Below are 26,509 nucleotides of genomic sequence, written 5' to 3' on the forward strand. Positions count from 1 at the left end.
TATTTCATAACTTGATTTTGATTATAAATTAAATATTGTATATTAGATAAGTTTACAAGCATGTTTATAATAGCATGAAAAATAAAAATCTACAAGGTTGACAGTCAATTTTTGAAATAAAATTTATTGATTCTAAGAAGACGTCAACAAAATTCCAGACCTCAGTTATGATGCATACTACAATATTTCATCGGAAACCACGAACTGAACGTTTAACATGCATTTTTAACAATACATAAGTGTATAAATTATAAATTAAAACAATGGTTTACTCAAAAACTGAACAGATTGAAAAAAAAATGCAATAGAAATATAATTCATTAATAGAATCACATCAGCTATACAGCCATTATAAATTTTGCATAGTTTTAATGATAAAAAATTTATTTGAAAGTTATAAGTATTGAAATAAATTATAACTATCCTAATAAAACACACTGTTGAACTGTAAATAAAGCTACAATGAAAAGAGAAAAAAACATCTAACAAGAAATTGTAGAAAAATATTATGTACAAATATAAATTATTACTCTAGTTTTAATTGATGTAAGAGTATCAAATTATTTTGCATCAGAATTGGAATAAGAAATAATTGTAATAGATGTTACATTTTTCTCCCCTTTGAATAGTTAATAGTTCTTAAAATAAATTTTAAAATGAGACATTTTTAACTTTTCTTGATAAACTTTTCAAGACTAAAAACAAAAATTCATGTTTGCCCTAATTTTTTTTTGTCAAAATTAAATTTTCTGACAAATCCAACTTTTCCTGTACATGTGGGATTCTTATAGCTTATTAAAAATGAATTGCTTAACCCTCGTTGAAAAAAAAAAGCCACAATTAGTCAGTTTTTAAAAGTAGTTTTACCTATGACATATTCTAATATAAGGTTCCATCCTATAATAAAAGCCATCAATTCTCCAACAGTGACATAACTGTACACATATGCTGATCCAGCTCTAGGAACTCTTGCACCAAATTCTGCATAGCATAAACCTAAAAATACATCAATATTGATTATTTTCAAAATATCAGATTATTACATTAATCAATTCTACTTGACACCATAATTTACAGAAATTAACCAGTCTTTCAACTGATAATGTAAATTAACTGATAATATAAATTAAAATCAATAAACAAATCTACAAATTTCATCAGGACTATGTGCTATTTGATTGGAAAAATATATAGTGCACAGCTAGTAAGAAATACATTTAATGCTACTCATTGTTATTTACATAATTAGCTTTAAAAAATGAAGTAAGATTATTTAACCTAAATTTTAAGCTGGTTGCTATTCCAAAATAAAATTTGATTACCACACACTTATATTGTCCTTCGTATACCTAGGAAAGGGATAAGATGAGAGATGTGCAGATAAACAACTTGTTTACCTTATTTCAAGTTTTTAAGAGCAAAGAACATGCAAGAGTAAGATTTGATAAAATCTTAAGAAATGCTGTCGTTTGCAATCACAACTCCTACAAATTTAAAGATGAGAAATGGAATTTGAGTCCATTGTAAATAAACCATTAATTTTTCAGGGGCCCCCTATATGAAATAACTTTAGCTAAACGGAAGTTCAGAAGGGGCCACTACTATAACCGAGTATTCACATGTCTATGGTTCATTATAGTAGGGTTCCATTGAAGTCAAATATTTTAGTTACTGGTCCTTTGAATCATTGATGTTATCAGAGATGCCAACTGCTCCGGACACGTCAAAATAATAAAATATAAAAAAACGGTAAATAACTGCAAACTAAATTTTGCAAATATTTGACTATTTTTTATTGCTTTTTAAAAGGCATAGCATTACATAAGTACTATAAAGTGGTGAATTATATAAGACTATGAATTATTTAGAAATAGTGGTGGATAAAAATCTACTAATTTGAATTTATTAAACCAAGAATCACAATTGATAAACTACCACTTTAAAATATTTATTTGCTGTCCGGAGCAAGTTGGCATCTCTGTATTATATTCTTAATTTTTAACCCTGCATAAAACGGAATTGCTAAAAAAATTAATCAAAATGAAGATTTTCATTAAGCTAAAATTATTTTATGTTTCTGAATAGTAAAATTTCTACCCAGTAACATTTCAGTCCTCCTATACTTTAATACAACTCTAAAAAATAAGATAAATAAGTATTTATTAATAATAATAAAATTATCTCTATAAGCATGTACCGGCAAATACAGATGCTACAGCTGCAATGAAAAAAGAAATAGTAACAGCAGGGCCTGCTTTAGTACTGGCTACTTGCCCAGCCAGTACATATATTCCCAAGCCAAGGGTGCTGCCAATACCTATAAAAAATTAAAAAAAAAAAAGAGTTAAATTATTTGAAAATTATTACCTCATAAAAGTAAATATTACCATAATTATAAGAAATTTTGTAACTTTTCAACTGAAAAATTTGTTCAAAGTAAAATTTTATATCATACACAACTATAAATAAATAATTACATACCATTTACAATACTAATTTAATTATTTCATTTGAACTTAAAAACATAATGTTTCATTCAACTGTCTATGTTATTTATAATACTACAACTTTGTTCCCAATATAATGTGCGATAAAGTCCTGTCTCCTACTTCAGGGGTTTCTAAAATGTGTACCAGGGCGTCCTAACCTAGTGTGCCACAAAGCGAGAGGAATGATAACACAAGGTGCTCATGACTTCACTTTAAATATTATTCCTTTAATAATAATCTATTACGCAAGAAGAAAAATCTCAAGACAGGGTAGATAGATTTTATAGTTCAAATATTATATAATTATAAATTAAAATTAAAGCTTTCGATAGACTTTCAATTTTGAGTTGCATTACCTGTTTTCAAATCCTCCATCATAACTTTGATAATTTCTGTTTGAAGTCTTATTGTATATATTATATGTGTATGATAAACATTATGCTGCAAAGAAATATTACAAGACTAGGATGCCATAAGGCAATTTTCAATTTGTAAGGGCACCAAAACTTAGAAAAGTTTGGGAGCAACGGCTCAATATCATAACCACAATATTTTAATTCTCATTAGATCTTCTTTTTTCTTCATTAGAGAACAGAATTTTTCATTCCAATATATATGCCTAATTTTTATCAATTACCAAATTATTATTATGCATTATTAATCACTTATGAAATATGTGTGGAACATTTGTTGAAACTAACAAAACAAAATTCCTTCAGCTCATCGAATTACTAAAGATTTCCAAAGAAAAATTGCAAATTGTATTGATTTAAATTATACCAAATTTTTATAGCGATTTAAAAATATTATTAAGAAAAAAATCTTTATGTATTAAAAATTTATATGCATCAACAATTTGTATATAATAAAATTTAAATTTTGCTAATTTTTGAAAATTGCTCATTGTTTCAAATCTACAATTTTCATAATGCTAAACCAAACCATTTTCTATGATTTCTATAGAAGGTTTTTATTATTAAACTTGTAATGGGATTTAGAATAATTTTTTTGAAAAATATTGATTGTCCTAATGTTTTAAGACAAAAGAAAAACTCAGTAGCACAACAGCCCATGGAGGATCAATTCCTATGATGCACATCCTAGTTTTCTTCACCTTGGGCAGGAGCAAGAACAAATGCTCTTATTGAGTACTACGCCAAACTCAAAAATCCTAGGGTAAAGTTCCTAACCATGTTTGGAACTTATATAATTGACCAAAGAAGAGATAAAATAATGAGTCAATCTGACAAGTCCGAGAATAGAACTCTGGACCAATGGAACAGGAGCACGACTCAGTCAACAGTTTCATTTTTTTAAGGAAAAGGTAAACTCAATTATTGAATAAAATGGCTCTGACGAATACTTTATTATATGCAATTATAGTGATGACATATTAATACAATACTGCCAATTGCTGAGTTAGGGGTAAATTTCCCTGAAAATTCCAGATTCTTCCAGTGGTATTTTCAAATTACCTGAAAATTTGAGGCTTATTCTGTTTGCAGAATAAACCTCCATCCTAATAATGTTTGTTTTCACTTAGAGGATAGGAGTAGAGTTGATGATTAAAATGATATCTATAAATGTTGAAGAATGAAAGCTTATTTCAACAACTAAACATTTTTATTACTAAAAAAATAAATTAATTAATTAAGCTTAATTTAATTGATGGCATAAATTTTTAAACAAAATATTTAACTCCTTTATGGATCGTTTATAATATGAACGATGTAAATGAGATTCAGAAAAAAACACAATAAACAAAAAACAGCAAAATGAAATAAATATAAATTAGGTAAATGATTATAAGGAACAGGGCTGGATTAAGTGTACGCGGGGCCCTAGGACATTAATATTTTTGGGGCCCTTTGATTAAATTTTTTTCTCGTATATTTTTTTTTATTCAAATATAAAAGTATTTATCTTTTCATTTAAAAAAGCATATTAAAAATTAAAATAAATAATAATAAACTAAATTTTACTACTTTGTTTTATTAAATTAGAACTAAAAAAATAATCATAACATTTTGAAAAAATTTGAAAAATCCTAATCCTTTTTCCTAATTTTTTAAGATTTATTTTCAAAAAATTCATTTTAAGGGGGCCCCTAATCATTGGGAGCCCCAGGCCATGGCCTAGTGGGTAATCCAGCCCTGGTAAGGAAATTAATTGGCAAAGAACTAAATCAAATTACAAAAAAAAAAAAAAAAAAAAATGACATAGTAACTTAGAAAATTTGAAATGAAACCAAAGAAGGCAGTTGCAGTTAAATTCTTTTAAATGTTTAACATTTCAATTCCTCAAATTAGAAAAATAAAAACTATAAAAATAAGAAAATAAAACTTTATAAAATTAGTGAAACACTGCACTCATTTAAAAAATTGTCTTCAGTATTAAAATAAAAAACAAAAAATAAGCAATTTACATTTTTAGTTTTTAACTGCAACCTACAAGCATATTATGTACTTGAGTTTTGCTTACTTATGTGATTTTTTATAGGATTTTGATAAAATAATTTTTCATTAGGAACTTCAAACTTCATAATTTAAATATAACATTAAAATTTAATATTTAAATTATTTAGCTCAATTAAATAAGAGGGTTTTATGCAAGTTGAATTGTTTGTTTTAGAAAAGACCAAAAGAAGCAATGAATGAAACAAAATTTAATTTGACAAATTTAAAATTATAACAATAACTAAATAGCTTATGAAATGAATAAAACCTTGTTTTAAGCAGTTCAATGTTAGGAAAAAATGTATTTAGATGAATTAATTTGAACTTAACATATGCTCATGAAACTTTAAAAGGAACATTGATTAAATAAACATTACATGAACTTTAAACAACAAAATGGTATTAAAAAACAAACACTGATATTTTGCTATTATTATACTCATAAATGTTTTAAACTTTCAAATTAATTGTTTTTATAATAACACTAACTTCTTTCCTACACCTACTTTTAATATAAACCAAATATGTAATTCCCCTAAATACAATGTTTTCTATGACTGAAATGATTAGTCTAACATTATAAATATGGCATACTTGATGCTAACACTGGTTCTATAGGTCAATTAGTTAGAATTTATCAAATTTGAGTCTAAGAAAGGAAAATAACTCACAAAATAAAACTATTATAACTTACATTTTGTAAGCTTTTTTAGTTCGAAAAAATACATAATATTTTGTAAGCTGTAATTTGTAATTATTTAAATTTAAATATTTTTTTTAAAAAAATTTAGTAATTTTGAAAGAAAAGCAATTTATTCTTAAACATTGAATAAAGATTCATTTTCAAAAAAACTGAAAATTATTATAATTTTATTTATAATTATTTTTCAAGCAATAACAAGCAAATGTAAAAAGTGAAATCAGTCTTTCATTTCTTTTAGACTTCAATCAAATAAACTTAAGCTAACAAGCTTTTAAATTCTAATACATCTCTATCCTTTGATACCCGTGTTCAAGTACACCATTTAAAAAACTCAGTTTTAGAAGTTAAATTTTCTAACTATCCCATGAATAAGTCAAAAAATTTCTGACCATATTAAAAAATTATCTAACAATATTAAAAAATTATCTAACAATAATACATAATTTAACAATAAAATCACATTGGTCACTAAGCCATGATATATCTTACAAGTAAGTTTGTGATGAAGAACTTTGATAAATTACTTTTTTTTAAAACAATTATTATCAATTTAGGGAATAGTAGTATTAAACTGAAAATATGGACAAAAAAATTTGTGTAGGTGGAAATTGAAACAAAAAATTCCCAAATGAGATTACTTTAAACAAATTAATATTTTAACTTTACTAAATCTAAATAAATTTCATTATACTGTAAAGAAATAATACATAATATCAGATATTTTACTTTGAACTCTACTTGGTGAGAATATTACATCACATATTTTAAAATTAGCTAATTTCCAAGGTTTTTTTCCAGTTTTGTTTAAAATATATCATTATTTCCAGATTTCCAAGGAACCTTGTTCATTTCAATAAAATTCAAATTATATAAATTTATTACAAATTCAAAATATAATTTCTTATTATAATACCCCATCATTAAGTTGCATTTTTAAAAAGAAATTAATAACTTTAGAAGAAAAATGTAACACACATACAATATTGCAATTTTCTTTGAATTTAAATCACTGCATATATAATTTCACTAACCAGAATTTCAAAGTCACAAATAAAAAAAATATATTGTTTTAATAAAACATAATATTGACATGTATTATAATACTACAGTTCATTTTTTTTAACATTCTTGTAACCTATTAATGTGTTGTAACAAATAATAGTTCTTAATATCCTTAAAATCAAATATTACTCACTTATTAATAGCATCAAAAAACTAAATAATTAAAAACAGCTTACCAAGTGATGTTAAATCTAATGTTGACAAACATCTGTTAAGTTTAGTTTCTTGTAAATCCACTTCTAAAGGTTTTCTTCGGACTATTGCTCTGAAAAAAGACCTTGCGGCACACATTTTGTAGTATGTTTCAGGACCACTTATCAGCTAAAAATGTTGTTTCCTGTCAAACAATTAAGATCAGAGGAAAATTAGATTCAATAAAAATCAATGCAGAATTTAAAACATTAGGATTAGAATTTAATTTATTTAAAAAAAATTAAACTTTAAAATTACTTTAAACACAAAATTTTAAATCAGTAAATATTAAAAAGCAATTTTATTGCTGTACTTGAGTAACTGTATAAAAATAAATGAAATGTATTATTTAAAAATAAAAAAAATTGGATTGAAAACTGCACATTCAGAATAAAAATTTAAGAAGAAAAATAAATGTGTATAATTTTTTCACACAATTTACTAGATTTTATTTCATATAAAAACCAGTCTCTATTTAAAAAAAAAATTTGATAATACTGCAGGAATTAATGAAAATTAAACTATGAAAAGTTAACATTAATAAAATAATATAAGAATCATATTTCATAGAAATAAACCAAATATTTTTCAATTAAATAAATATTTAAAATTGCATTTAAATAAATATTTAATCTACTAAAATAAAAACTAATGGACATTTTCAAACCAAATATAAAATTAAAAAAATTATTTACTTTTACATTTAAAACATTTTCACAAAAGAATTTGACTTAAAGATCAGTGCTAGTGAAAATTAAACAATTAATAACCAGAGATGGCATAATTTAAATTGCTTGAATTTTTTTGAAAAAAATCATTGATTTAAATTGACATTTTTACAAACAAAATCATTGATTTAAATCAAAAACACTTTTTGTTCAGTATAATTTACAGATAAATTATTAAGATTTATATTGAAGGTTTTAAACTAAGAATTAGAAAAATTATGATGATAGAAGGTAATGCATGTAAAATATTATTTGATGCCCAAAATGAACTAAAAATAGAAACAAAATATGGATTAAATTATGACTTACCATTAGCTGTCCGTAAAATAATTTACTAGTTCAACATATTTCATTGTATCAATTTATTTCTAAATTTAAGTACAAATACTCTGAAAACTTATAATTTTTTAAAAAATATATTTGCATAGGATACAAATTTGTTCTGCCAAGTAAAGTTTAAAATAATTCTTTTTTATTTATGTTTCATGATCTAAATTAATTTGTTTTTCCTTTGATATCAAACTAACAAATTAAATCTTTGTCTACATATATAATATATTCATAAAAATGTTTTTCTATGATCATGATAAAAACTTCTATGATTTTACATGTTCAATTTATAATAATTATATAATTATTTTCAGCATTTTAGTTAGAAACATAAAGTACTTAAGTTATAGGTAATAATGTTTTTTAAAGTATTAAGCCTTATTATTGTATTTTATCCGAGTTTTAATTAGTATATGTATTAAAAAAATCTGATTTCTTGATTTAAGAAAGATTTTTTTTTTAAATTTCAGATATTAGAAATCCTGATTTTCGCAACACTGTAAATATCAGAAAAAAATATGATAGAAACTTATTTTAAAAGAAAATATTTATCAAAGAACAAACAAATGAAAATTTATGAAAGATCAACAGCAATTCAATAAAACTTAGCAACAGTAACTAAAGGTTTTGTGCTAATAAACTAAGCATAATCTTCAATTATAATTTAATCAATCTTTTCTAATGAAATAATTATTACGATAAATATTTAAAATACTACAAAAAGAAAAGAAAAAACATAAGCAATTACCCAAACTAGGAAGTTTAAAAAATTACAAGTGCTTATAAAATAGGCATTTAGAGAAAAAATAATAATTTAACAATATATTGCAGAAATTAAGAGAACAACTATGTGAATTCAGTCAATAAACCTTAAAGATAATGTTAATGCAGTCAATAAATAAATTTAAAAAAATAATATCTAAAATAAACTGTATAAATAAAGTCAAACCTATAGATAAACACTAAAAATAATTTCTTTTTTTTTGGTGTTTTGACAGTAATTTTTTTTAAAGGTTTGATGCTTTAAAAAACTAGTCTTTATAAATAAAATTTAAAAAAAAAACATTGATCTACAGATAAATAAAAACTTAGAAAATAAGCATAATATGTAATTGATTGAACAAATATTTATTACTGAAATAATTGAATAAATACTGAAAATCCTACAGTAAATAAAAAACCTCAAGCATTTTTAAAAACAAATATCAAATTTAATAATAAAAAAAAAACTTTAATACTCTTTCATGACTCATAACATGATCATATTGCTTTAAAAATCAGAACTTGAACAAAATATTAAATATACTTTTGAAGAAAAAAAAGTAAACAAATTCAACAATATGCAAACAGTAATTAAGAATATATATATTATGGGTTCAAAAAAATAATAATGAAACGATCAGATATTTTTTTCAATAAATATATTTAACAGAAGTTTTTTTTTTAATCTCTTGGAATTCAAAGATTTTATGTTTATTCTTTTTTATACTAATTTTACAAGAGTACCTTAATATTACATTTTATTAATAATCAATCTTAAAGGAATTTTATTACATTTATCTGATTGACTTCCACATTGCACTAATAAAAATTAAGCATGAATAACGCTACATATATAAAAAGCAATATTTATTTTCACTACCTTCAAATTCTAGCAATTGAATCGGAGCTTGCAAACTAAATTAAAAAATCGTGTTTATAGATTCAATTTAAGTTTTTAAATTATCTTTTTAAGAGATAGCTCAAAGAGACATGGGTGATTACGTGATTGCATCATCAATTCCAGTCAATGTTTTAACCAAAAAAAAAACATCTTTTTTCGACAAAAACACATAAAATTCATATTTTTCTTATAATCTAAGCAACAATAAACCATTTCGAGCATTGACTTACCTTTATGATCACTTTAAAAAGATAAAAAAACAGACGATAAAATATTTCTCTTAGACAATATTGAAAACACCTACACCTTTATATGACACTTTATAGACGAAGCACGCGGTATTTCCACAAACGATAAAATCGTGAAATACAGTAGAATCCGTAAATGTAGGAGATAACTTATGTAGAAAAGAGAATTTATACTTTTTCGAAGTCACTAACACGCTGACACAGTGTTCTACTACAAAATGATGCGAGAAACTATCACTGAATATCAGGATCAAGTTTTTCTTCTTTTTCTTCAGCTCGAATCCGCGATCAGTCAGTGCTGCCAAACCAAACGCGGCGTGTTTGCGCATGCGCTTTTAGCCTCAAAGCGGCCGGCGAAATGTTCAGTTATGCAGCTGTTTTTACTGTCTAACAAGCTTAGCGTTTCGGCGGAGAAAACACGTACTGTAATTATTGGTTGTATACGTTTTGGAATTTCGTGATTATTTTTATATTGTGAAACCAGAAACGCGATTAATTTTTATTTTGTTGTATTCCGTATTATGGAAGAAAAGTTCTAGTTTCGAATTAGTATTTTATTTTTTGAATTAAAATTTTCTTTTTTAATAATAGAGACCTCAGTATTTTTACTCTTATTAAATATTCTCTTTTTTTGTGCTTGATTTTTAACTGATCTTTCAATAAATTTTGTATTTAAAATTAGAAAAAAAAAATATAATTAATGTTTATTAACTTCTAGAATTTATCTTATCTTCTAATTTAATCTATCTAAGACTATTATTTAACTTCCAGATAGCAAATCTGGTCTGATCTTTTTATTCAATTTTAAAAAAGTTTTCTAATTCAATTTTATCAAAATTTTTTATTTCTATTTTAAATGCGAGATAATTGCATCTGAGCTTTCTAAATACCTAATCAGCCCTTAAGGTATAATTTGGAGCATATTATTTATTTATAAGTTCAAATACGTATCTAAACTTTTCTCTTCTCAAGCTCTAAGTAGCACATACGGCCAAGTTTTTTACTTCAAAAGATTAGAAACCAGTTTTTTACCTATTTTCTTTTATCAGAAAACGGAGGGTTGACAAAGGATTTTATTTTGAAGCATATAATTTTACAAATTTTAATACCTGCTTATTACTCAGAGAATAAAAGTTCTCCGATCCAACAACATATCACTATTTTATATTTTATAATCGTCGTTGAACAGCCGACTCAATTTTTGGGTTTACGACTACTAATGTTCAACTCCGTAGCCTTGTAATTTTGAACCCAATCCAGAAGACAAGGGAACTCCTGGATCAAGTATAGGGATAAATTTCGCCTTCGTGGAGGACTTTTTGATGGCACTAACTCGCATTTGCGTTATATGGAGAGGAAGACCACAAGAACCTCCCACCGTTAGTCTGACGGCAAAGGGACTCAAACCCATTATCCGTCTAGTACTGAGGATATTTTACGTCAACACTGTCGGTGCAAGCCGGATGCGGAATTCTTATCGACCAGCCACAGCTAGGATTCGAACCTGGTTCACCTCATTGAAAGACGAACTCTCTATCCCCTGAGCCATCACGGCCATCGTTAGTAACATTTTCGAAATGCTAAAACGGGCATTCTTTAAAAAAAAAACATTCATATACACTATGTAAGACTATCAAGTAAGTAATACGATGTTTCTAAGTATTGATCTGTCTTCTGGTTACTTCTAAATTACCAAATAGGAAACAATACTAAGTTACAGATAGTGAACTTGAAATATCAGCTTTAGAAAACTGTGACTTCTATGCACTTAATCTTTTAAGTGATGACGACTCAAAATTTTAGCTTAAAATTTAGTAACGCTTCTCTAAAATTTCACTTGTCACATTCTTGTTTCACACCAACTTATTTATTCCTAGCTATTTCAAACTGTATTATTATGCAATCATTTTAATGGTTTTAGTTTAAAAATGAAAAAGCATTCATCATTTTCGGGAAAAAAATACTTTTAACACACGTTATTTTTACGCTCTATGTATTATTTTTTGTTTATTTTATTTTGCTCCAGCAGGTTTCATGCGGTATTTAACAATACATATAAAAATCGAATAATGATGTAGCAGAATCCAATGAAATCATTGACAGTACGAAGTCTTAACGCTTCAAATGCATCAACCAGCCAATCAGAAATGGGAACGTTATTAAACCAGAGATTATTGTTACTTTAATGAAGTTTTTCTAATACGAGCTTTAAAATTCTATAAAGCCAAGTTGTCGGCGCATTTTTATTATCTGGAAAATTGTATGGTAGAATCATAATTCCTATTTATATATTCCTATATAATTTCTATATATTTTGGCTGTCATCAGGATAAAATTCATAAAGGTATCGTTTTTCTGTAAAATATATTCGTAACCCTAATTTAAAAATTTTTACACGTAGTATTTGATTTTTCCTATTATATTCTGCCATTATTGCGTTTTTGATTTTGATTATTTTTTTCTGAGTTAAAAACTAAAATAGTTGTTTCTGTATTATAGTATTATTCTAAGATGTTACCTTAATGTGCTAAATTGTAAGATAAACTTATTTAAATCGATGGTTAAATTTATTAAACGTTTTGGAATTATTTTTTGGTTTAAATTACAATAATATTTTTTCGACATTAGTTTGTCGCAAAACGGTTTTGTTAGCAACATTTTTAGTCATTTTTGTGTTTATTTCAGAAAAAAAGAATTAAAAATAACGGCAACTAGCCTAGTAAAATAAATAAATGCAACAAAAAAACAAAACGCTTTTCAGAATTATTTATGTTTAACGAACAGTTTTTCCTTTACATTTTTTTTAACTGTCTCAATTTTTGAGTCTTTTTCCCTCTTTTTTAGAAATTTCCTATCCCAAGAAGTACTTTGACCGACTTGAGGGGAGCAAGACGTAACTATCTAAAGAATGAGACATTTTTTTAGCATCTCTTGCCAAGAATAGGTCCTTGAAAACGGTCTACTTAAAGAAAAAGAATTCACGTTTTGCCGGTCGTTCGGCTGCATAATTGGCGACGTTTCCCAGGTGCAATCAGTGTTGCCAGAACTTAAGATTAAAAAGTAGCGAATGGGAGCTCCAAAAGTAGCGGATTCGAACATTTTGTAGCCCAAAAATAAATCATATATATATATATATATATATATATATATATATATATATATATATATATATATATATATATATATATATATATATATATATATATATATATATATATATATATATCATATCATATATATATATCATATATATATATATATATATATATATATATATATATATATATATATATATATATATATATATATATATATATATATATATATATATATAAATTTATTTACTGCACTAATAACATTGGCTAGCTCGTTTTTTTCCAGCTTTTTTATGTGTAAAAATCAGTCGGAACTGTCTTCGATATTTTAATGTTGGTGCGGTCTTTGAGCTGCATAAGAATACTAAGAGGTTTCGACCTCAGCTCGCTTCGTTCCCCAACCTCAAGAACCTTAATTACTCGCACATAAAAATGTTCTCACTAGCTAATTTTTTTTTAATAAAAATTATCTCGCTTTTCGAGGAAATTAAAAATAAGACCTAACTAGGACCCAATCTCCAACAAGAAATTCAGAAAAGTTCAACTTCATGGGCCTACATCTGTGTGTATTTAAAAATAAAAGGCAAAAAATCTTTTTTTGATAAGCAAAATAATTTATTTAATCATTTCTGCTCTGAAGTTCGAAACAATACAAAGTACAAACATTCAGCTCGCAGATGAGAAATATGACTTTGCTTTTCTTTGTAACAGCATCAATAATTGAGAATAGTTTTGATAGTCTCGATTTAGAATAGTTTTGATAGTAATTGAGTGAACAAATGAATATTTTGATTTGGACCACGTATGAAACAGTATTTTAAAGCGTCTACGAAGCAACAAATATTTTTAACTAATTTTTTTTTCATTTATAGTAGCCGTAACATCTGTTGTAAAGTTTTAAAAAAAAACAATGATAAAAAGATAGATTTGCACTAAATGCTCGTAAATATTTTCTTTTCTCGCAGCTCGCCTTAGTTGCTGTGCTTACTTTACTTGCACAGCGAAACCTGTTAAGTTGACCATCTCTATAAGTTAATCACCTATCTAAGATTTTGATGATCAAGTGCAAAACTGGTAAAAACAATTTATTATCATTTTTATAAGATGACTTCTCTTATAAAACCATCAAATTGTAGTTCCACTTCTGATCAGTTTACGATAGTTTCACTGTAGTAGCTTTAATAATTTTCTAAACTCCTTTTATAACACGCAGCATATACATTACCGTGTTTATCATTTAAAGTAATTATCTTTCCTAGTTATTTTGCAATTACTATAAATGTTTCGAAAGGTTTAAAATGTTGACATTTTCGAATTAAAAAAATTGTCGTTATTCAGTTTTCCTGATCCCTAAGTGCATTATGTTTCAATTAACTTAGTCATTTTTATTCATAATTTCATTGTTATAGTTAATTATTATTTGAAATTTCATAGTATATATTTTTGTTTTAAAAACAAATTCCATCTTTTGCGTTTCATCGTCATCATTGGGTGGGCCTTGGCCTTCTATGAAATATTTCTTCATGTCGTTCTCCTTGATGTCAATTCTGATTATCATTTGCGTTTGGTAATACGAATTTTATTTTAATATGATAACTATCCAAAACTTAATTTTTATTTGTTTCATTTATTTATTGCATATTTGGCAAAATGAGGTGAAAAATAATAACTGTAAACCATAGCAATACAGATTATAGCTTCCTTTAAAAAAAATAATTTCCTCATTTACAACGGGCAAATCTAAGCTCTAGAGCAGGGATGGGCAAACTTTTTTGGTCGAGGGCCAAAAATCGAGAAAAAAAATGTTTGGTGGGACAAATAAAACTTTCAAAATTTAAAAAAAAAAGCGATATGCAAGTTTTAATTTAAATATTTAGTGAGATGAATGAAATTGCGATTTCGTTTTTAAAAGTTCCTTATATTAAGGTTCGAAGCGAGATGTGCCTATTTTACGGAACAAGGCTAAATTCTCTCCCAAACTTAGGTTCAAAGTTGAAAACTCTTGTTCACATATATAAGATTAAGCAAACATAGAGCTGATTTTCTGGGCATGAAATATTAAATTTTGGAAACTACCTTTTGGTAATGATTTGTAAAACTTTGGCAAATTTACAAACAACTGCTTCAGATGATTGTTAGATTGTCCGCTCGTTGGATCTTAAAATGCGTAGTCTGCCAAATGTGAAGTACAATTTACCTACATTAGATTCCTCGAGAAAGACAAACACTAGTTAGAGCCACTCTAAGACTATTCTATGAAGAACTTCTGCTTTCAACATTTTACCAATTGAAGCTGTCTGTGCTAACTATTTCCATCAATTTATGTTTTGTAGAACAAAAATAGAGAAAGTAAAAAGGTCATCAGTACTTTGTTAAAAAAGGAAAAACAGAAATAATTTTGAATAGTTGACAAGAAAATGGATGTATATTGTTTATGTATATTGCCACTGATCGGCAAATTAAAATTATATCCGCGGGCCGGACAAAACCTTCCGGCGGGCCACAGTTGGCCCGCGGGCCGTAGTTTGCCCATCCCTGCTCTAGAGAGATATAAAAAATTTCCTATTTTTCGTGCAACTGTGAATAGATCGTGATTTACAAAAGTGAAATGAATTCACTAAAAAGCATTTAACAGTACGATATTTTTTGGAAACTCATTGTCATTCACAACAACTATTTTCATTCATCAGGTAAAATGTCTTCGGATTTAATTTTTCTGAGTTTCAAAGCGAGTAACGTGATTTTTTTCTCTCCAGAAGATAAACGATTAATAATAGTTGGAGTTAAAAAACATTTTCCCCATCATACTCTCCGTGCATTTTTCCATATATATCTTCGCGATTTCCCGAGTCTACGATTTGAAACTTAAACATGGAAAGATTATAGACTCGATCAGTAAAACATATCAAGAATCCAAAACTGAAGCGAGAACGTTTTCAACAACAACAACAAAAATGTCCTTTTTAAAAATGGTAAAGAAGTTGCAAACTTTCAGAATCATTTTATAATGGTAAGGGAAAAAATTAAAAAATATATATATATTTCAGTAAGGAAAAAAAGTAGCGCATATTTAAGATTTGTAGCGTTCGAAAAATAATAAGTAGCCCAAAAAGTAGCAAGTAGCGAAAATTCAATTTTCAGTAGCGGGGACTTTTAAAAGTAGCCCAATCCGCTACTTGTAGCCCAATCTGGCAACACTGGGTGCAATATACGTGTCAAAACGCCAAATAAAAGTAAAACACGAGCTAGGAAGAAGAAAGAGAAAAAGAAAATTAAAAAACAGTAATTAATGTTTCCTTCTATAAATTAACTCATCTTGATTTCTACATGGTATGGTAATATTATAATTTACACTTCAACGCATGGGAAGGATAATAAAAATGAATAAAATATATTGTTGCACGAATTCAAGGTTGTATATTAAATATGTTTCATTGCTTGTTTACTGTTCTTTATTTATTGTTATAACTTATTACAATTTGAAAACAGCAGTTAACATTTTATTATACCTTTTATTACTACAAATGGTGTTCGATTTTGTTTCTAATTCTTTAACACTAAAAAGACTGAAACCTATATTGCCCAAAAGCAGTCAAAATGATTGTGAAAGAATAACTTTTATGTAAAGAAACTTATTTAAAATTAATTTTTAATATTTTTATTTTATTTACAGTAATATAACAAGTTATTAGTAAATATTAACAGTAAAAAAAAATTATATGTTGTCACAAAATTCTAAGAAACTGTGTCATTATACCTCATTTTTTTTCTAATTGAAATTAAAAAGCAGTTAAAATTACTTTCTTGGGCAATCTAGTGTTAAACAGATAATATAGGTAAACTTTGAATTTTGATTCTAATTTAAATTAGTTCGTTGATAAAATGAGACGCCCTGGTAAAACGTATTTTTTTAAACATTAAAAGAGAATTTTTTTTTAACTATACGTATTATTTAATTTAATTTTTTACTGAAAATAAAATGTTTCATAAAAAACGTGAAGCCCCAAAAAAAACAGCAAAAAAATTCGCAGTGCTGCATTAAAAATTCTGTAATTGGCATGAAGTAAGCAAAACTCATACATTTCCGTACGCTTTGTCAGTAAATATTAACCCCTTAAATATTTCAATATGAAATTGTATTGGGTAAGAATAAATATTTTCTGCAATCGGAAATAACTGAAGCGAGAAGGATTGTGTGTGTAAAAAGGGATAATTTTTAAATAGCTTTTCATAATTTCATTGCTTCATTTAAATTTTTTATGGCTTTGTTTAAATTACATTTTTCGACTTCCAAATTGCATAATACTTAAGTGAGTTTCTTTTGTAAAGCCGCAGAATTCAGATGTGATGAAAATTAAATATTACTACTTATGCGTAATTATTGTTATTACTTACATTAATAGTTTGTTGCCCGATTACATTACAATTGCATACTTTTCAATTTACTTAAACATCTAATTTAAATGGGGAAACTTAACTTTCATCCTGCTTAAGTAATATTGTCAAATTATTATAATTAATAATAAATTATATTTAAAAAAAAGGTTAGAAAGTTGAAAAATTTTTACTAGTTGCGAATATGCGTAATCAATTGAAGGTCAAAGGGGAAAAACTATCTATAAAAGTTGATTTTGAGAAAAACGAACTTGCGCGCGAACAACTTTTTTTTTTTTTTTTTTTTTCACAGTACGGCGCGGGTTTTTTTCACACTCAACACTCAGAGAGTATTGTTTTCCCACGTTTTCAATTTGTCACAAACTTAGTAATCCTGAGCAATGGTGATTCATCGTAGATATTGTGGAAATTGATAAAAAACCGTTTGTCCCCTTATTTTCAATTAACAGCTAATCTTTTTATCAAATTACCATTTTAAACCAGAAGTAAATATTTAAGGATTAGTTTTGCTACAACTATAAAAAAATTTCCGAACATAGCGTGAGAGTTGGCAGCAAATAATGTACAACAAAAAGAAAATTGGAATTCAAATTTTATGATTGTCCTGTTACATTAAACGTTAACCAGAGAAAAGTACCCCATCCCCCCCTTATTATTAAATGAATAAACCCAAGAAATTGCGGTACTAACGTATTATCGCAACCAGGCCAAAATTCGCATAAATCGCCAAATTTGGCGATCCTACTTACGGCAACCTTACGTGTTATACGTGGTTTTTCCTAAAGAAACAAAATAATAATAAATAATTTTGTTTTAATAATAATTTGATAATAATAATAATTAATTAATAATAATTTTATTTTAATAATTATAATTTGTTTTAATAATAATAATTTCGTTTTAAATAATTTTAAAACAAAATAATATAAAAAACTGTATTAAAAATTATCTGTAATTAATAAATGCACATTTTCTTTCTATTCATACTTTCTTACTCAAACTTACAAATCGCGCCAAACCTGGTTGCGATAATACGTAAGTACCTATATTACTTGTTTAAAAAAATTAATTCGCTTCAAAATTATATAAATCATAAATAACAGTCGACTTTGTTTCAGGCGCTCAAAAACAAGCGCCTGTTATCAAGACTTGTTAGACGCAAATGAGAAGAAACGAAGATGATTTGAAATATAAAAAGAGAAGTTTCCGACGAAAAAGGAAAAAAAATAAAGGTGGGAACAGAACTAGAAAAACTTCAGCAGCTTAGAGGAAAAAAAGATGAAAAATAGAACAAGAAAAAGAATGTTATTATATATATTTTTGAAGAGAATAAAGTTTATAAATCAAGTAATACTCTCTTCTTATATTTGTTTACGTAACTGAATAAAATAACTTAAAACAGAAACTAATTAAAAAAATTTATAGATTGTTTTTCAGTTATTTAATATATTCAGTAATACCGCTACTGACGCAAATGAATGTAATTTGTATTGATTATTAAAAAGAAGAAAAAAAATTGTAATTCATGCAGTACTAATTTAAGTCAAACTTAGCAGGTCAAGACATTTACATTTCATATTAAATGCAACAAGCGTATATAAATAAATTATCTTGAGTGGCCTTGGCAATGGAATTCAATATTGAGAATCACGTTTGGCGCCATTTAAACATAATTTTAATTTGTTGTGCGACCAGGTGTATGTAACTTTATGGTAAAGAAAGAAAATGGATGAAGGAGAATTTTTTTTAACGATGTTAAAGGAATTCTGATTCTTTGCACAGTGTAAATGAATATATTCAGCTGCATTTTAATGTAGGTATGAGATTGTGCAATAAAAATAAAATACTTGGCAGCGTTGGCGTAACCAGGAAATTTCTGTAGGCTGGGTCGTAATTTTACAGTCAGTACCAAATAACTAACCAATTTAATAAAAACATCAAATTTTTTTTAAATGAGTTTTCAAAAGTTTTTCACGAGTTTCTTTTTCATTGTATTTTATAGTTAATTCAATTTATTTTTTATCTAGTCTTCATATTATTTTTTAAATATTTTATTGCGATTACCATGAAAACTATTTATAATATCGAATAAATATATTAGTTCCATTTTTTATGCTAGCACAATTTATGGAGAAGCAAAAGTAATTTGAAAGGTAAATGCAAGAGTAATTTAAAATTTTATGTTGAAGAAATTTAATTGCAATATAAAATAAAAAAATAATAATTATTGTTTGCAAAACAAAAATATTTTTAAAGGTGAAAAAAATGTATAGACTTGAATTAGCTAAAAATTTACAAGGTTTGAAAATTAGCTAATTGCAAAATGGCTATTTCTACTTTATGAAACAACAAACTACATCAAAGAAATTTTTTAAATTCTTTTTAAAAATTATAAAGAGTTAAAACGCATGTATTGGTAACCAGTCAATGTGTTTTTTTTTCTGGTGAAATTTAGAAATTTCTACTCACATTAATGAATGTAATTGTAAATCTATTGTCACTTGAACAGTAATTGTCAAACTCTGCTCCAAGACAAAGTCTCACTAGTCTGCATTTAATCAACCTTTCCTAGAAGAGAGAAGGCTTCTGCACGGATCAATTTAATAGTCCAACGTAACGAACTTAAACTGCGCAGTGAGAAGGAAGTACGAACGATGTCACAATGTTAGGACTACTAAATGATCGGATTCTTATATATGATAACCTGTGCGGAGGCTTTCTCTCTTCAATGAGGTGTTGATTTAATCCAAACACACAGCCACTCTGGAATCACAAAAATTATACTGCTTGAGCTATATTTTTCCTACCTTTACGGTAGAAAGAATCAAAGAAAAAGAAGGAATACTCTATGCAGAGAACATTCCTAAAAGTAAAAAAAAAAAAAAAAAAAAAATTCGTTAGTTTTGAATGAAAAAAGTAAGAAATAAACTATTGTGAATTTATACGAATCAAGTCTGAGTTAAGATTGCGGGTATTATGTTCATTTTATGTAAAGTTCGTCTTAAAATGTGTTACAAAATTTTCTTCTCTTATTAAATTTTTAAATAATGCAGACGATAAGTCGGCGATTGATTTTATATTATCATTGTTATTCAAAAACCGCTGACTTTCCATCTGCTTACTTAAAATTCCTTTTAAGAAAGTCTTGCAACACATTTTAAGGTAAGAAAAGTTGTTGTTTTTTAAAATTTTATTTTATACCTTTCCGTCTTATGATTCTAAGTCACTAAAAAAAGTCGCGCTTGATCCTCTGTAAATTTGGTACTGATAGTAAACTTAGATAGATTATTTTAGGTCAGACGTATATGTAATAATCTTTACTAAAGAGAAAGACTAATATAAATCAAAAATAACTGAAGATACAGGTTTCTTACGGATTAGAAATTAAAATATCAGTCAAATTAAAAATTAATTAAATTGAAATATTAATTGAATAATGTTACGAAAAAATTGATAGGTAATATAGAGGACAATATACTTTTCTGGAATTCTGAAGAAATTGATACTGAGTATAAGTTGGAGTCGATGTCTCAGGAAAGTATAGAGTCGGAGCTGAATTCGAACCTTTCAACTACCGACTCCACAGTTCTGATCAATACCATGAATTATGCACAAAATTGAATTATTGAACCGACAAAATTAATAAAGCTAAAATGTTTTTTTTTTTAATATACTGTCCTTTCCGGTTGCTTTACATTATTAGATTGAACAAAACATTTTTTTTAACAGTTCATCTCATTAGAATAATAAATTAGTGCATTCATAAATATTGGAATGCTGCTGTTGCTCGATATTAATACGGACCTCAGGACGCTCTAAGTGCATACCACTGTGTTTCCGTATACTTTTGGCCCGATGGTGTATATTAGTATGTAGGGCACATATTAAAAGCAACAATAATTACCGTAATACCGGCAGTACTAACTACCAAAGTTAAGCATCGTTGACGTTAATATTACGAGTCGATATAACTAGTAATATCGATATAACGAGTACGGTCTATTACTTAACCCTAACGGTTCTCCTAAGCGAATCGGTACTTTTTCTCCATTATCTTTGCATTTTAGCACGAAACTTTTTTCTTTATCTAAATTACCACAGATTTTGAATTATTTAAATTTATAAAAACAAGTTTAAAAATCTCGACTATGAAAAAATACACATGTGATTTCAGATAATTTTATAGGAATACTAATTCAGTGAAGTAGCCACGTTGATGATTTAGCTTGTAAATAATCTTAACCTTAACTGTTCTCCTAAACGAATTGGTACTTTTTCTTCATTATCTTTGCATTTTAGCACGTAACTTTTTTCTTTATCTAAATTACCACAGATTTTGAATTATTTAAATTTATAAAAACAAGTTTAAAAATCTCGACTATGAAAAAATACACATGTGATTTCAGATAACTTTATGGAAATACTAATTCAGTGAAGCAGCCAGGCTGAGGATTAAGCTTGAGAATAATATTTAAGCATTAAAGAACGTGCAATAAATTCCTTAGCAGAATTATCTACAGTTTAATTTATAAGAATGGGTTAACCAATATGAAAAATTCATTTTCACACATTTCTTCCGAACCAACTATTTGAAATTTTTAAGCGATTTTTTTGATTGAGACTAAAGTTTCTCCTTGTAGTCAATGCTGCGAGTAACGCATAATAATATATACGCTTAAGTTTTTTTAAAAATAGTGGTGATCAAAATCATTTAAAAATTAAGTTTATAAACGAAAAAATAGCATATATTTACTACCACTTTAAATGTAAAAATAAAATTTTACGCCAAATGCGTAAAAGTTGGCAGGTATGCTCCCTGGCCGAACGGTATCGCCCACTAAAAGCTCTGTTAAGCGTGGAGGTGTCGGGTTCGAAGCCCGCCATAAACCTGGCTGTATTCTTTGTGATGTCCTTCTCTATATTGTGCTATCTCTTCTACTTGACAAAGGTTTATAAAGGTTTGAGCACACAAGCCGGCAAATGTATGTTTTAAATCAATAAGCAATTATTGCCTTCGCTTTCATTAAAAATCCGAAATAAGTATGCCAAAAATGTTGTTGAATTTAATGTAAAATTTTGAAAATCACCACTTTTGCAATTTTAGTCGCATGTGGAAATCTTGACTTTTAAATTTTCCTTATTACAGAATATTTTAATATGTAAGTTAAATTTTAAAAAAAATTGTGGTAGTTTCAGTTTTATAATTTTTTTTCTTATTTAATTCTTTATAAGAATTTGTGAGATACATATCACTTTTTTTTAAGACTGCCAAAAAGCAAAATATTTCTCTTTATGTGTTCAATAAAAATTTATTAATCTGTGTTGAAAAACTAAGGTTTTATTGAAGTAGATAACTTTTTTGTAACAAATGTTCTTAAAATTTAATATAAACAACACTAAGGTATTATGTACTGATTTTTCATCGTCGCGTTAAAGGATGTCCAAGTTGCTAGTTTTAAAAAGGGGGGGGGGAAACATTATTTTGAAATTAAGCAAAAACATTGCATAATAGAAATCTTTATTTGTAATCACGATACCTTTTAAAAGGGTTTTATTAATCCGTATTTTTACTACAAAAATACTCAATTAAAATGGCAATTATAGTAAAGACAATTATGCAAATATGTAAAAGCAATTATGGTAATAGAATTTAATAAATGATGTTATCTTCAGAAAAGCTCTTATTATACTACAAAAATATAAAAATTTTCACGATTATTTTGTTTTGATAAAAAGATTTAGGGCACATTATCTCAGAACAGCACCGTTAAATAAAATGATAAGGTTTATATGGAATAAATAATGAAAGTGATTCGACAATAAAAAATTGATGATACGTTGCTTATTTATTTTGCTTTTATTTCTTATAAGGTTTTGCTAAGGTGAAAATTAACTACGTTTCTTTTTAGTACAGAAATATCAACTAAAACTATTCATTTAGGTTTGAGAACTTACAATGTTTAAGAAATAAAACGTGTCAAGGCTTTCTGCTCTGGGACAGCGGTTCCCAAATGGTGCAAATGGTGCTTCAGGGCAGCTCCGTGGATAAGTTAAAGGGGTTCCGCGATTTGGTGATTTTTATAACTAGTGATGTGTTTTGAAACCTCAGATTATGTTTTGATCCAACCTATAATTTATAAACCAATAATTCCTTTTAGGTTGCTTTAAAATTATTCCAAAAATTTTTCCCCAAATTTTTTTTTTTTTTTTTTTTTTTTTAATTTTTTCAAAAAACGTTGAAAGTTGGCAGGTCTACATATATAGCTGCCAACTTAACCCTTTAATGGGGCATTTATTTCTTGTAAAGGTAAATTAAAGCATTTTTGGAATTGAAATAATAATCGATATAAGAAAAAAAAACTAATTTAGTTTATACAAATGCCATTTTTTGGTAGTAAATATATTTAACACGACCTATTAGGAACTTATTGACTTTTATTTTTCTTTATTTATAAAATAAATTTTATGAATGCTACAAACTTCAAAAGGAATTATGTATTTTATAACTTTTATACGTTTTTTTAAACTAACAAAAGGTTACCAATTTTATTCAAACGCACTTCAAGAAAGCTGAAGTTATTAACAAATGGAAACCTAAATTAAAAGTGGCAAAAATGTGGTGGTAAGTATACTTCCCACGGCCTTCGAAAGGGTTAAATGCCATCCAACGATATTTCCTAGTAGTGATGAAATTACAATTAATTTGTAAATTGCAAGCTCTTTTAAGTTAGGTTAAATTTTAGACATGATTTCGAATTTTGGCATCTTTTATTTTCGAATTTTGGCATCTCTTTTGAATCCCGTGGGATTCAAATTACCGAAATTCAACCAGATTGGGGCTATATTTTGATATTTTTTTAATGTTATTATTTTGATACTTAAATATATTTACTTGTAATTTTTCGCGATGTTTTGAGAATCAAGTATCCAAATCAGAGACGGCATGAAGAAACGGTATGTTTATTCAGACAAAACACCTTTTTATGTCTTAAAATAACGCCTGCTTCATTTTTATCATATTTTCATAATTCAGAGTATTCTTCTCTTCGAACACTTAATATTATATGTTATTATGTTAAAACCCGATCATCATATTAATATTTTAGGTTTTCTTTTATATATATTTTGGGCACTGTTTATACATATGTAATGTACCGACTGACTTTAAAATTTTAAATTTGCAATTTAACAGAAGAAAACAATTGAAGGTATTTCATTTTGAGTTCTTTTTCTCTATTGATTCATTGATGTTTTGCTTAATGTACCATTTGATGATCCTAATAGCGTATTTGTAGGCTCTGTATGGCACATATATCTTTGCTTATTTATTGTATTTTTTCTTTTTTAAATCACACAACTTGGATTTCAAGCTCAATGCAGATTATTACTTTTTTTACGTTAACATTTTATAAATTTACATTACTTTTTTCCCCCACATAACTTTCACATTCGTTTCATTTCTGATAAAAACAAAGAACTTTATCAAGAACTTGATTTTATAATCACACATTGAATAACTTATAGAAGAACAAAGAACACTTTCAATTTCCCCACCATTCAATTTCTTGAATGATAATGATGCGCAGTTCCATAAAACTAGTCATAAACATTTTTCTAAAGCTTTGTCTAGAATAATATTACATAAGTTCACAGCTTTAAATTTATATTTCTGTAAACATAACTAACCGCGCTTTCGATTTATCTCCCCGGTAACAATGAATCAATATATTAGAATCCTGCCAAGTCTTAGTATTTTTCACTGAATGATATATACATTAATAATAATATATTTAGTCGATAAATCCATTGCATAGTTTTCATTTCATCCTTCTGGTCAGTTTGTGCAACGGTAGTAAAACTATTTCATATCTCGCATGTTTTCCGATACCTAAGCTAAATAACTGTTTACTAGTCTTGTCAATTACGGATTTTTATTCGATGTTAAATCAAGCTAGAAATGAAATAGTGATTACCGAATTTCAACTTTACATTTTGTAAACTGAAAAGCAGAATAGAAACCGATTGATCTGGAAATTAAAAAGAGTAAATGGAAATAGATTGGTCGTTCTACGTAAACCTGAAAAATTTAAAGTAAAACAAGTTTTTGATTGGAACCCTCATGGCAATAGAAAAAGAGGAAGACTTAAAAAAATATTAGGCGAAAGACGATTGAAACGAATTGAAAACAACAGGAAAAACTTGGAGAGAGACAACAAATAGAGTAAGTTGGAAAGCTATGATCGAAGCCCTATGCTCCAATTTGGGGTGATGAGGAATATGTTTTATTTTATTTTATAGCCGTCGTTGAATAGCCGACCGAATTTTTGGGTTTACGACTACTAATGTTCAACTCCGTAGCCTTGTAATTTTGAACCCAATCCAGGAGAGAAGGGAACTCCTGGATCAAGTATCGGGAGAAATTTGGCTTCGTGGAGGACTTTTTGATGGAGCTAAGTCTCATTTGCCTTATATGGAGAGGAAGACCACGAGAACCTCTCACGGTTAGCCTAACGGCGAAGGGACTCTAACCCATGATCCGTCTACCATTGGGGATGTTTCACGTCAGCACTGTGGTCCGTGCAAGCCGGATGAGGATTCGTATGGTACGTGCCTGGAAAAAATTAATACCTCGCATCATTTTGTTACAAAGAAGCAGAAAATTTCTTAATATTAGTTTACACTATCGAATTAAAATCTCATACTTAGAGAAAATAACATATTCTGGTAGATACAAACATATTATATTAATATTACTACCACTTTCAATTTTTTTTTTCCGGGTGCGTATGAACTCTTCAATAAATATTATTAAATTTTTCAAGGAAAAAAAGTTCTTATCCGCTTTGACAAAGGAATAAGAAGTTACTAAACGGTGAAGCTCTGTTGCCAACGAAAATAAAAAAAGTCATAGTATAAGTGCCTTACATTTAAAGCAATGCGGTGACTTAAAACTATGTGTATAATCTTGCAGTGAAGAATTATCTGGGTTTAAGAACAGACAATTAAGTTAAATATTTAAAAAGTTATTAAACTTTGTAAAAATCTCCAATTTGGCGACATTTTTCCACCTAGATAAAAATTATCATAACAAATAACAATTGCCTTAATCTCAGTTTTTATGAGCCCAGGCAATGCAGCATTGGAGTAA

At 27.1% G+C, this 26,509-nt stretch overlaps 1 protein-coding gene across 1 annotated transcript in view; it reads right to left on the reverse strand.

Annotated features, from left to right (window-relative positions):
* The window catches only part of LOC107446654 (cationic amino acid transporter 3), a 39,194-nt gene extending 28,969 nt beyond the window's left edge, over positions 1-10,225 (reverse strand). Inside the window, exons 1-4 of the mRNA XM_043053363.3 lie at positions 9,854-10,225; positions 6,887-7,047; positions 2,198-2,317; positions 868-996 (exon numbers count right to left, since the gene is read on the reverse strand). Of these exons, the coding sequence (XP_042909297.1) occupies positions 868-996; positions 2,198-2,317; positions 6,887-7,001 (364 nt within the window). The 5' untranslated portion in view covers positions 7,002-7,047; positions 9,854-10,225. The remainder of the gene's footprint in view (positions 1-867; positions 997-2,197; positions 2,318-6,886; positions 7,048-9,853) is intronic.
* Positions 10,226-26,509: the final 16,284 nt, after the last annotated feature.

The sequence above is a fragment of the Parasteatoda tepidariorum genome, chromosome 9, assembly GCF_982258835.1.
Source record: "Parasteatoda tepidariorum strain Cologne lab strain chromosome 9, Ptep-v5.0, whole genome shotgun sequence".
Taxonomy (NCBI): domain Eukaryota; kingdom Metazoa; phylum Arthropoda; class Arachnida; order Araneae; family Theridiidae; genus Parasteatoda; species Parasteatoda tepidariorum.